General features: G+C 36.4%; 2 protein-coding genes across 2 annotated transcripts; one reads left to right on the forward strand and one right to left on the reverse strand.

Annotated features, from left to right (window-relative positions):
• Positions 1-229: 229 nt before the first annotated feature.
• On the reverse strand, positions 230-6,593 carry LOC116308018 (uncharacterized). The gene is made up of 11 exons (XM_031718366.2): positions 6,347-6,593; positions 4,947-5,102; positions 4,362-4,418; positions 2,972-3,073; positions 2,482-2,561; positions 2,107-2,181; positions 1,943-1,985; positions 1,735-1,815; positions 1,204-1,311; positions 855-979; positions 230-436 (listed from the first exon to the last, which is right to left on the reverse strand). The coding sequence occupies exons 1-11, from the start codon at positions 6,579-6,581 to the stop codon at positions 272-274; spliced, it is 1,227 nt and encodes a 408-aa protein (XP_031574226.2). The 5' UTR covers positions 6,582-6,593; the 3' UTR covers positions 230-271.
• Positions 6,594-7,813: 1,220 nt separating this feature from the next.
• Positions 7,814-12,059, forward strand: LOC116308030 (uncharacterized). The gene is made up of 8 exons (XM_031718381.2): positions 7,814-7,924; positions 8,027-8,660; positions 9,137-9,211; positions 9,663-9,824; positions 10,381-10,428; positions 10,851-10,943; positions 11,031-11,198; positions 11,492-12,059. Exons 2-8 carry the CDS (start codon positions 8,068-8,070, stop codon positions 11,559-11,561), a joined length of 1,209 nt encoding a protein of 402 aa, XP_031574241.2. The 5' UTR covers positions 7,814-7,924; positions 8,027-8,067; the 3' UTR covers positions 11,562-12,059.
• Positions 12,060-13,173: the final 1,114 nt, after the last annotated feature.

The following is a 13,173-nucleotide window of genomic DNA, read 5'->3' on the forward strand; positions in this document are numbered from 1 at the left end:
CTTTCCATAATAACAATGACTAGGAGATAACCTAATTCTCCCAATTCTCTAGATGAATATGGTCTAAGCTTAGTCTTTTCAAATAGCAACCTTTTCCCATTTCAGACTACGTGTCTGTCATTCCCTTGAAAATGATTTCTTTGTCAACCTACGAGGATTAAGAATGTGTACTAGAAAGCTTATGCTAATACAAAGTTTCAAGAAATTTTGAAGTGCGAAGTCATTACGCTTACTTTTAAAACACCACCTACAAGATTTATTTACAATTGCTTTATTTGTCGTTGTTTTCTCCATTCTTGTTTAGTTCACTTTCCAATTCTTCAAGCAGTGCCTTTGCATTTGGGTTCTTCTCTGCAGCCTTTTCGTACCATTCTTTGGCTTTGTGAAGGTTTTTCTCTACTCCAAGTCCGTTGTAATACATGTTTCCCAAATTTATCTAAACCAAATAACGAGAAAATGAGAATAGAATCTCGATCAAAGGGGGTGGGTGATTACAAGGAGAACGCGTTCGGGGGTGGGGGAGAGTGGGTGGGAAGCAATACACTAATGCAAAATCGAAAGCCGGTTTTGTCAATGAATTGTTTAGTCTATGCATAGAGGAGGAACTTTGCTGTGTCTTAGGATTCTTTACTAGTTATATGCACCTATACACCAATTCCTTCAAATTTTATCGAGCCCTGAAAAATACAACATCTGGTCTTATTATCTGTTTGGGCATTGCTAACTCGCAGAAATTTTGAAAAAATTCTGGATATTTTTGTTTTCGTCTATAAAATTTACGAATTTACACGTAGCAAGCTAATGTGACAATTTGGCGCAAAATAAATCTCTGCGTGGGAAAATTTATATGTTACCTGAGCAAGTTCGAACCCATTTTCAGCAGCATGTCTGAAACAGTCTGCAGCCTTGCTCATGTCCAAAGTCACGCCACGTCCAGAAAAATAATGAACCCCTAAGTTATACTGAGCAGCAGGATAACCTACAAGGCAGTAACAGATCTTATAAACAACTCATCATCATCATCACAATCATCATCATGGTCATCGTTGGCATCATCGTCTTTATGAATCGGTAATACTAATTTGTTCTGGTGAGCATTCTCAAACATTGGTATCCCCTAAACCTTCTTTATATATTAAGAAAACTGAGAAATTTCAAATATCATGATAAAAAAAGAATTTTCAAACAAAAAAGCTGAACAACCTATAATAGCTGCTTTTTGGTGGTAGCTGAAAGATTTCTCATGATCCACATCAACACCTTGTCCATGACTGTAGGCATATGCAAGTGCCATCATACACAATACATCACCTACAAAAAAATTTCAATAATCTTTGTTTACTGGTTGAGCTTAAGAACATATTAATTAATTCTTGGGGTGCAAGACAAAAATCCCTTGTGATATAAATAACAATGAGACAAGTGCCATGTTTGTTAAAAGAAGCCAATGAGTAATATGTTGTTAATATCAACTAAGATGGTGGCTATGAAGTAACATGCAGTCCAAGAACATGGAGGTAACCAAATTTTGGATGTGTGGGGATTGGGAGGGGGGGCAGGTTTGAAGCAACTTTTCCTCTCCCAACATGCAACCTCGAATTTGCTCCTACTTCCTACTCCCCACAAATCCAAAGGGGGGGGGGGGGGACAACTCAACAACTCAAGTGTGCCTGGAGGGACTGTTACCTGTCTAAGAGGCCTATGCCAAATCAAGATGAAATGTTTTTTTTTTACCTTTACTTTCGCCTTCTTGGTAAACTTCAACAGCTTTTGACTGGTCTTCATCGACTCCTTGACCAGATTTATACATGTTACCTAAGAGAAAGTGAAAATGCTAAATACCTGGGAATTCGTATCTTTGATAAAGAAAGACAGGAATAACTAAGGCGAAAACTATAGAAAACAAGGTGCTTTTTGAAGTCAAGCTAATTATTAAACATACCAAGAAACATGTATGCAGGAAGGATGCCATTTTTTGCACTCACCTGAATAAGAGAAAGAAATTGTAAATCATGCAATCAATAACTGCAAATCTAATATTATCGTAGACAAGAACACAAAATATTAGCAAATCCCATCTTAGCTGTCTTATGTGCATTGTCTCACCTCAAATAAACTTAATGCAAGTTTGAAATCTTGTTCCAGTCCAGCACCACTGTAGTACATTTGTGCAAGGCTAAACTAAAATAATATCAGAAATAAGGTCTTTTGTGAACTTTGATAGCTTTCTTAACAGGAAAATGGGCCAGGAAGTACCCCTTCCCAGGGAAGTTGCAAGGGAAGCAAAACGTTTGCCTAAAAATCATAAATTTTCTTTTTTTCCTATTTTGTTGGGCTACCTATGGATTTGGCAAGAATTTCTGTGGCAAAACGCATGTTCTCATCCTTCCAACTTTGGTACTATAGCTTCCACTGCCCCTTCCAGAATGTAAACTCCCATCTTCTTCCCATTCTATTTTTTGTTCAGTTGTTTCTTCTTACTTGTGCATATGGGTGGCCCATCTCACTTAGTTCTTTGAACATCTTCCCTGCCTCAATAGGATCTGCATCAATTCCTTGACCTTTCAAAATATTTTCACTCACATGTAAATTCATTCACACTAAATAAGCTATCTATTCAATTTCTAACATTTTTACACTATTGCCATGTCAAGGATTTACACTAAAGCAGGTTTTGGACAGTCAATGGGTGTTACAAGGGGTGTTACAAGGTTGTGTAAATTGTTGGTTGGTTGTGAGAAGGGTGTGAGCAGGTTGTAAAGGATGGGCAGTAGGGTGTGGATAGGTTGTTGGTAGGGTGTCAATATAAGGTTTTATTACAAAAACAAGGTTTCAGACATATAATTATAAAATATTGTTTTAGTGTTTAAAAGTTTTAACATGGTGTATGTAAAGTTGTTGGGGAGGTGCACGCTAATGCCTGATAACCTACTAACATCCTAACCTGGTCTTATTATCATTTACAACTTACCAATCTGTAATAGTTTGGCATAAGAGTATTTAGCATCTGTGCTGCCAGCTAATGTACCCAACCAAAACAAAGGAACAGCCATTTCCAAAGCAGCCTCTCCTACTGCAATGAAACACATTGGAACTAAATACACCTTTTGCTGTTCATTAAGAGAAAATGTACATTCATTTGTGCCAATAGTTGTATCAATAACGTGTAATGTACTTTCATCAACACCACAAGTAACATCATTAGCGCGGATCAACTTTCAATAACGATATTTGAATATGCGTGTACATTCATAGGCATCAATGGACAATCGATAGCGCGTTTGTACATTCATATGCGCGGATTGTATTTTCTTGTGCGCGAAATTCAACTTCAATAACACCAAATGACAAACAATTGCATTTATGGACAATCATTTACCCAAAAGTGAAAATTCATTAGTGCTATTAGCATAATCATTGACAATCTATAATGCGTTTGGACAATCATGAGGGTCAATGTTATATTCTATAGCGTGGTTCGACAAACATTTGCATGGTTCGAATGAACAATAAGAGAAATAAAACAATCATTAGCGATTTTTTATCTATTTTAGCCTTTAATTTCTTCGCCATTTATACATCGTGGCAAATACGTTTGCATATAACTGAATCACTGACCACATTTAGCGATAGTGATAGTTGCCACATTTCTCTGGAGCCCTTCCATTAGCAACTGCGTTCTATAGTGACCTAGAGCAATCCCTTGTCGTCTTGCCTCAGCCCGATCGTTCGTATGTTGTTGGATCTCTGGACGGCTGAGGTCGGCTTTGATTGCTGCTTTAAGTGAGCTAACTGCTATTCTCCTACGCAGCCGCTATTATGGAGGCAATTACCTGAGTTTTTTTATACGTTTTAAAGTGATAAACAAAAATCGCTAATGATTGTTTTATTTCTCTCATTGTTCATTCGAATCATGCAAATGTTTGTCAAACCACGCTATAGAATATAACATTGACCCTCATGATTGTCCAAACGCATTATAGATTGTCAATGATTATGCTAATAGCACTAATGAATTTTCACTTTTGGGTAAATGATTGTCCATAAATGCAATTGTTTGTCATTTGGTGTTATTGAAGTTGAATTTCGCGCACAAGAAAATACAATCCGCGCATATGAATGTACAAACGTGCTATTGATTGTCCATTGATGCCTATGAATGTACACGCATATTCAAATATCGTTATTGAAAGTTGATCCGCGCTAATGATGTTACTTGTGGTGTTGATGAAAGTACATTACACGTTATTGATACAACTATTGGCACAAATGAATGTACATTTTCTCTTAATGAACAGCAAAAGGTGTAATGGAAATTTCTTTTTATAAGCTTGTTATAAATTATTAACTCAGGTACTTACCTGTATCAGTAAGACTAAAAACAGTGGCAGCTAACTCATAAACTTGTTGATGTGATACTATAAAAAACAGTATGTGAACCAAATATTAGTCAAGAAGTTCCTCTTCATCATATTCAATAATAAACTAGATACATGACTATCTTCACTTGGACTCCGATCCTGTGGTTAAATTTGAGACCAACACTTTGGAATGCATAGATTTCCCCTGTGATGACACTCTTGAGGAAAGACATTGCAAGACAATACAATGTCTCACAATCTTCTCACAATAATTATCCTTGGTTGCTAGGCAGTCTGCAGTGTTGCAAACAGGTGGGGATATAGGAAAGAAAAGGGAAAAGAACTGCGTTGCTCAGAACACTGAAGACTGCTGAGCAATGCAAGCTACTTAACAATAAATTAGACCTGAAGCCTGAATGATCTATGAGTCAATACCTTCGTCTTTAGCCCAGCATCACATTATACAAATGCGTATATGTGTATATGAGTATACACAAAGGAATGATTCATGACAGAACCACACAAAAAAATTTTTTTCACCTACGGCCCAAACAGGGCACCCAAGTAATTTATTAGGATGCTTACAATTTGCAACAGGATGTCTGACAGCATCTATGCTTGCGTCACCAAATTTGTACTGAACTAACTTGTCTAAAACATCCATTTGAGTTTCAAACACTCCTTCCGCATGGCCTTTACCCTGTAACCTATCTTTAACAAGGTTGGATATACTTTTATAATCTGAAAAATTAAAAATACAACAATTTATTATAAATGATAATAATAATACAAAACCTATAAGTTGATATAGAAAATGTTAATCAAACAACCAATATATGTAAGAGGTGCTTACCACTGTTTTCATTGCTATGCGTTGATCAAGATAACAATTGCTACATGCTACAGCCAATCAGAACATGTATAGGTACCGAAAACTTTCTTTTGATTGACGGCAGTGCATTGCCAGTATTTCCTGTTGGGACTGTTGTCTTGATCAGCATGTATCAATGAAAACAGTGGTAAGACATTGTGCCATGGACACTAATAATAGTGGCATAGCCTTATTGGAATGCATGATTTAATAATAGTCATACGACAAAATGTAGATGTTAAAGCAAGGGAGCCCAATTTAGATTAAAGTGAATGGTGAAAATAAAATCAGAAAAATTAAATAATCAATTATTTTTTATATTCGAGATCAAGATAATGTCCTCCGTAATTTCGTGTAGTTTACTGTTTATTTTACTGTAATTTCCTCCCTTGTCAGAATATACATACATAAGATCGACATCAGATACCATAGAAACATAGTCAAGTTTCGAGTTCCAAATTACTGCTGTGTTTCTTGATTACAGACTCATTTACTCTGGAACATGTGAATATTCTTCACAAAATCAAGGCTAAGCCTGAGTAAATGAGTCTGTAGTCAAGAAACACAGTGGTAATTTGGAACTCGAAAAGGGTCTATCATGTAGGAAAACAAAGGTGTGCGCGAAAAAAAATGTTCTAGCACATTTTTTATTGGTTTTTTACTCTTTTACATTACGTAGGACATTATCTTGATCTCGAATTTAAATAATCATTAATTATTTAATTTTTCCGATTTCACTTTAATCTAAATTGGGCTCGCTGTGGTTAAAGTAGAAAGTTCTAAATCTTCTAGAAAATTCTAGAAGCATCTACAATCTAGAAAATCTTTCAAAAGTTAATTGGGGATGACGTTATCAACCAAAAATAGAAAGAACTTTCTAGAGGACTATTTAGATATTTAAACAGATCCTCTCACGTATGCACCAGTCGTTCATGGGCTTTAGAGCCTATAAAATTTATATCTAGTACGAAGTGGAATTTCTTGGGGGGTGTCTCGATTTATGCAGGTTGACAGTCCTAAGTCCCATAGCGGATAAGCGCTAATAATTAAAACATAAGGATGCCTAATTTTACGAGAGGTAAGGGCTGGATAAACTTAATATACAAATAAATACCAATGGGTTTATCTGTTCCAGAATTAGTTGAATATCTCTGTATGGCAGCAGTAGTAGCGCATCTTTGGTGTCCAATGAATACTCTTGTACAATATCTATAACTCGCATTCAAACTGAAAGCTGAATAAAATCGCTCTTGAGAGTATAAAGGCACTGAGCGGGTAGGTCTAAGGGTATTAAGAAGTGCTCTAGGAGTTTTGAAAAATAAACGATTATTTCCAAACCGAGACGCCATCTTGGATGAATATTATGGAAAATGTTGACTGGGATTCCTATGTTAAAAGGAAGCCCAAAACACATATTAAGACAGCCTTTTACAAATAAATAATGTAATAAAAGGTCTTTCTGAGGAATTCTAATTTCCTGATGCCGCGTTTTCTTTTTGAAAATATCTTTAAAAATCTGAAAACTACGGAAGCCCTGGAGGGACATTTCAGACTTCAGACTCAGGATATTTCAGACTTAGAACTTCGTATATTTCAGACTTAGGACTTAGGATATTTCAGACTTGTTCGGACTTCGGGTGGACTTCGCCATAGTAGAAATTCATTGACAAAATGGAGGAAGTAGTAGTTTCTTTCTAGATTCAGCTTTTTTGCTAAGTAAAAAAAATCTATTAAGCTCTGCTACATCACAGCGTGGGACAATCACAACAACCGGTGAACGCGGGGAAAAACCCTCGAAGCACAGGAAAGAACCATCAAACAACTCTACTCACATGCGAAACCGTAGCCTGCGTAACTCGGCTCTAGGGGGGGGGGGGCAGAAGAGAAGAAGGAAGAGCCCTCCCTTCTTTACCCTCTCCCCTCCTCCCCTTTCCCCTCCTCCCTCCCCGAGGGCCGAGCTACGCAGGCTAGCGATACCGAATCTGGGTCGCCTTGGTGAGAGGCGAGCGCTCTTGCCGCTACGTTACCCGTGCTTCCTTGAGTGTTTAATAAAATTTGTATCCTAATTTACTGTGAACTGGTACAGAGCTGGTACAGATCTTAGCTTTCTAGCCGAGTGCAAAGCCTGGACCTTGAGTCCCGTTCCTCTTGGTCAGCAAGACAACGCGCTTTTCACAGGAATTCCAAGCAAAGCAATTTCAATTTTGAAATTTACTTATTATATTCTGAAATCTGAAGTTTCAGCTCTGAAGTCTGAAATTTAGGCTTCAACTCTGAAGTCTGAAATTATAAATCAGTGAATGACAGTGAAGTCATTGGAACCTGGATGTAACTTAACTATGAAGCCGGATGATTCGTATTCGACCAGAATTTGAAACTCGAAATGAAAAAAGCTTGAGTTTTGCAAAATATAAACATATTAAATCTGAAATATCCCAAGTCCCTCCAGGGTTTCCGTAGTAAAACTGGTAATCCCCCCCCCCCCCCCCCCCCCCCCCCAAAAAAGAATAATAATAAGATGAAAACAAAAAAGAACGAAAAAAAACAAATAATGAGCCCGCGGTGAGTTACCCATAATGCACTGGATGATTTATGTAATGTTTTGTTATCATTACGACTGATCTGGTTCATTCATTTTCTCTGAGTTTTTATCCCTTTAAGATTTAAAAAGGACCATAATACCACTCCTAAGGTAATCTAAAGAACCTATCCATGCTCTCTGTATTGAATTTTGTCATCTTGATTACAAATCGATTAGATTTTAATTTTCGTTTTTTTCTCTCTTATTTTTCAGAAACTCTTGTCACGGAAGGTCAATCAACTCTATGGGACGATATGGATAATAATAACAGCCTTCCCTACGGCGCAATTTCTTCAATAAATAGCCAACATAACTTATTACCAAACCAAAGATTCCATACTCCACCACAAAATACTTTAGCTGGCAATGATCTTCAAGATCCAATTGCAGTAGCAAGGAATGTTCATCAGATAGGTTCTGTTCCAAGGGACAGGGTCAGGTTCACGTACAGTCAACAAGAGAATGGAAGGAACTCGTTGTCTGGAAGTGATAGACTTCATTTACCATTTCCAAATCAGGGAATCAACGGAGTGACTGGAATGACAGAATTATCAACCTCTTCTACAGGCTCTCCTAATTCATTAATTAATCATCAAGCTATCAATAATCCATCATTAAACTCTAATGAATCAAATATTGGAACTGGGACTGGAAATGTTTTTGGTGTTAATAGATATTTCCAAACACCATGGTCTATGAATGGAATTACTCATGCTGAAAGACCAAACACAAATTCGTACAGGCCTCTAGAACATGCGACTGGTAGACCTATGTCACAGCTGCCCACATTGACAGAACAAAATCCAATACAGTCTGGAAGCTGTTCCAGTCATACAGCAATATCAAAGTAATTCTGCATTTTTAAATTCATATTTTTATTTGGTGGAAAGATAACACTATTTTCATTGGGAAGTGTAGCTCATGTTTTTGTTAAGAGATCCCTATCCTTTTAAACTTTATTTAGAGGCAGTATAGTAACTCAAGTAATTCTTATTTTTTTGAAGAGCTAATACTTGTTAGCTGAGTTCACGATTTGTGTTTTATTTATTTCCACTTTTTCTCCCATGAAAAATTTGGAGAAAACTAAACTTAAACCCGATATTACCAGTAGCCATAGCAAGACAAGAAAATATATATTCTGGCAAATACCATGCTTTAGTGGCCAAAAAGTAATTTTAAATTTTGAAGTTATCCTCTCGGGTAAATAATAAGATTTCTCACTACTATTTCACGAACACAAACTAGAACATCATAACATTAGACCACATGTTTTCATGATTCTATCAAGTAATTGCTTTGTAATATTGTACTTCATATTTTCAGAGGGTTCGTTAATCAAAACTCTAAGAAGCATTTAGGAATCAAACGGAGAGTCAGTAGAGATGAGTCAGAAGATGGGTAAGGATTAAGTATTCTGTTAATTCTTAGGTTCAGGTCAAACGTCGAACTTTACACGAGTCGAACCTAATAAAAACAATGGATAACAAGGTGGTCTTCTTTGATGTGATAAGGTTCGGCTCATGTGAAGTTCGACGTTGACCTGAGCCTTAGAGTATTTAGTTATATATTCATATATCGCATTGCATCAAGAGCAGTATTTAAGTTATGGGCAAAATTTGTAAGTGTTGTGATGTGAGGTAAAGAGTGAGGAAGAAGAAGATGAAGACCACAATAGAGTAGGGGGAGGGGGTAGGGATTGGTAGGGAGGGGGTAGGGCAAAACTATAAGCTTTCAACGCTCCAAATGCCATTCCTATCTAAATAATATTAATTATTTTAAATCGGGAGATATCTTATATTATCAGTGATTATACTCTCTCAATTGTTTCTTTTTTCTTTTCATCTTGTAGACTTCCAAGGCCAGCATCCAAACTCTTGCTTACTGAAGAAAAAATGGCAGCTAAGATGCATAATTTATCAATAAATAATGACCATTGTTATCATATCGCTTGTCTGCCGACACAACTGGCTATAATGGAATCCAATAGTATATCCCCTACTATGTCAGAGAGGTATATCATATATGATATTATTCATATGTATGATATTATTCATATGTAAAAATTGCCTCCCAGTTGACTCTATTGGTTGGGCATTGGTCTGTAGTGTAGGAAGTCTTAAAATATCAGAGAAAAAGGTGCTGCCTTTGCTCTGAAAATATCTACAAATGGTTAGACCTTTGCAGTGGATTGGATGACGATGTACAATGGTGGTCGCATTCTGCTTAGAGACAACATAGCATGGAGGGACACAAGTAGTTATTATTATTTAAATCATTATATTATAGAAAAATGTTTTGTGCTAGTGGCTTACAAACCTTTATTCCAAGATCAAATTGGAATTAAGAAACTGATTTTTTCAGAGTGAGGAAGACTGGAGAAAAACCCTCAAAGCATCATTGGGAATCAAACCCATGACCCCAGAGGTGTGAGGTGGCCCATCAGCAGTAACACCACATGACCATTCCCTGTTACTTTAGTATGCTACTTGAAAGCAAGCATAAAAGAAATCAAGTTCTCCATGTATTGAAAAGAGCACTGAAAAGCAATTGTTTCTCTTTCAAAACAGTGTTAGTGAAGATGAAGTCAAAGAGGATGACAACAACAATATGGAAAGGTATAAATCGTGCAAGGGCATGTTTAAAAAATTGTATAGCTTCCTTCCCTTCTCATTGGATACACACATTGTGATGATGTTTTTTTCTGCTAAGAATCTGCAAGATCAGTTTCAACTCTTACCTTGTGCAATACATGTTTCTCTGATAAGATGTTCTCTCCCTTACCACAGAGATGCTAAGATTGAAGTACACTTACCCTTAATAAAGAATTAGAAAATGCATGTGTGTTGTGCAGTCATAAAGGATACAGGGGTTGGCAAACATGAGAGAAGTGTTAGGAGAAGTAGGGCACATAGAGTGCTTCTCAACACTTTTCAAGTGTTCTGCCAATCCTCTAGTGCATGCTTGCTCTCATATTGATCACAAGTATCAACCAATCACAGTGCAAGATTTATAACAGCTATTAAAATCTTATTTTCAGCGCAAATTCATCAGGGTTTGTTCTAGCACCAGGTATAAAGGAGATGCTTTCAAAGAGTAATAATATATTGCCACAGTCCATATTAGATCAAATGTAAGTACTAATAAACCCTTGAGATAATGATTATATGTCATGCTTATTCTTTTCCTTGGTGTGACTTATTTTATTTGCCATTCACAGGTCAAAGCCATGTCTGGCTGTTATTCCATGGAAACCTCCAGATGAGTTGGTCACAAATATATCCTTCAACTTCAGCAACAAAACTGATGATGAAAAGATGGCAGAGAAAGATAGTAAAGAAAATAATAATGATAAAGCGCATCAGCTTTTCACTTTTGGAAACTATAGGTAATGCCTTGTTCATCATCATACATAGTTAAAACAACGGTTTTAATTGCACTCTCAGTGTAATTACATTTTTTAAAATTTTAATTACGAAAAGGGAGCACAGCTAGCCTGTATATAGTCCTCCTCTCCCCTCTTCAAAGTGCTGCTATGCAGTCTAGAGCACAGCTGCCTAAAATAGTAAACCAACAAGCTTGACTTCAAAGCCTGTAGAGGTTTTTCATGGCAGCAATATCATAAGGCATATCATAGGACTTATTTTCTTGACTCACTTGCTTAAATTTGGTTGTTTTCAGTGTTGATCACACAGAAGTGATAGATGATTGTAGTACCTTTGACTTGGATGACGATGACATGGACCTATAGTGTTGTTAAAGAATCAAATTATTCCTTGGATAATTTATTGATGACTGTACAAACTAGATGTGTTTGAATAAATGCCTGTAATTGAGCTTGTTGTACAAGTCCCCCTAGTTTACAGTTCAATTTATTCTTGTGGTGCATGTTATCATAGCTGCCATGTGGTTGACAATGAAAAAGAATTCCTAGTTAGATCAACCAACATGGTGGCTGTTTCATTATACCTTGAGATGTTGAGTCACAAGGTTGCACTCCAAGAATTCCTGGCTTTCATAGCTGCCATCTTGGATGGATAGAGCAGTTTTTGTATGAGTGAGAAATGATAAACTACAGTCATACTTCATCAAGATCATTATGTAAATATTGCTTCATACTACTACTTCTACTTATTAACTAGTTTTCTAGTTTGACTAGATTGATTTAACTAAAAATAAATATGTACTGTAATTTGATTTATGAATTCGTAAATTATGACCCATTAAACAAAAGTAGTTAGATCCAAAACTGCTGTGATGTTTGAGAAGCCTAAATGATTTTCCAGTAATAAGTGAATATTTAACACCTCCTTACATCATCATTGAAGAAGCCTCAATAATTAACACCATTTTGCATTCTTGTATTACAAAGATTGGAGAAAGACTGAAACCAATGTAGGGATCAAACCATGGACCACTTGCTTAGGTGATTATACACCAACTAGCCTGGGAATCTGGATAGTTTGTGCTTCTAATCCACTGCCTCTTATTGCTATGGTTGTGATCTGAGTTAGCCTGATCTCAGCCACCCCACAGAGTGCCGCTAAGTGGGATAGGATTGAGTAGGGTTGTTCATAGTCTCCTCAGCAACCATTTAACATATTCAGCCAGCTGGCATAACAATACCAAAAATGGCTGATTAGGAGGCTAGGTTTGTTGGTTCTCTTCTGTGTTGCAATGATTTTCTCTAGCTCTTCTACAGCCATTTTGAAAATAAAAATTCCCTTAGGGTTAGGGTTTGACCTTGTTGGGCTGCATGGGCAAGCATGGGCCACATGCCTAACTTTTACCTAGGCCTTGCTCTTACCATATTACACAGAATACCCATCATGATTAAACTGTCCAGCAAAAATGATACTAAATACTTCAATATTTTTTTCATTATTTGAAAGGATTTATCAGTCTATTTGAAAATTGCAAACAGTATGAGTACCACAAGGATACTCATAGTTAACTTTAAACAAAATCCCTTGACCCCTGGGAATCCTGAAAATAATTCATCCAATCATTACTCCTAGTTATGGTTACAATACAATATGATACAGCTACATTGAGGCTTCTATATTTATTTCTATCAGTCTTTTCCCACTGATACTAACTGCTTAAGTAATATTCAGTGCTATTTAGTAAGTACTGTTACACAGGTTTCTTGTCTGACTTTACTGTTTTTTTCTTTTTTTTTTTCTTTTTTTTTTCTTTGTGCCTTTTTATATTACTATGTTGTCTCTCTTTGTACTCTACAACAATAACAGAAAAACCTGTTTCTTGTGACTGTGATTTTAATTACGAATACTTTTGCTTCAAAATGTATATTTGCAATGACGTAGTAAAATAGCTCAACTTCCAAATTGTACGAAACTTTT

Source organism: Actinia tenebrosa, unplaced genomic scaffold (genome assembly GCF_029948245.1).
Source record: "Actinia tenebrosa isolate PJP-AT-01 unplaced genomic scaffold, QUT_ActTen_1.0 PGA_scaffold1__47_contigs__length_23844297, whole genome shotgun sequence".
Lineage (NCBI taxonomy): Eukaryota > Metazoa > Cnidaria > Anthozoa > Actiniaria > Actiniidae > Actinia > Actinia tenebrosa.

Excerpts from the sequence above, each read along its gene's own strand:
- LOC116308030 (XM_031718381.2), top strand. The coding sequence starts at position 8,068 with ATGGATAATAATAACAGCCTTCCCTACGGCGCAATTTCTTCAATAAAT. Across the intron at positions 9,212-9,662 it reads AGAGATGAGTCAGAAGATGG|ACTTCCAAGGCCAGCATCCA; the intron begins GTAAGGATTAAG and ends TTCATCTTGTAG. Across the intron at positions 10,429-10,850 it reads GACAACAACAATATGGAAAG|CGCAAATTCATCAGGGTTTG; the intron begins GTATAAATCGTG and ends TCTTATTTTCAG.
- LOC116308018 (XM_031718366.2), bottom strand. The coding sequence starts at position 6,581 with ATGGCGTCTCGGTTTGGAAATAATCGTTTATTTTTCAAAACTCCTAGA. Across the intron at positions 4,419-4,946 it reads CAGACATCCTGTTGCAAATT|TATCACATCAACAAGTTTAT; the intron begins GTAAGCATCCTA and ends TGTTTTTTATAG. Across the intron at positions 980-1,203 it reads CCAAAAAGCAGCTATTATAG|GTTATCCTGCTGCTCAGTAT; the intron begins GTTGTTCAGCTT and ends ACTGCCTTGTAG.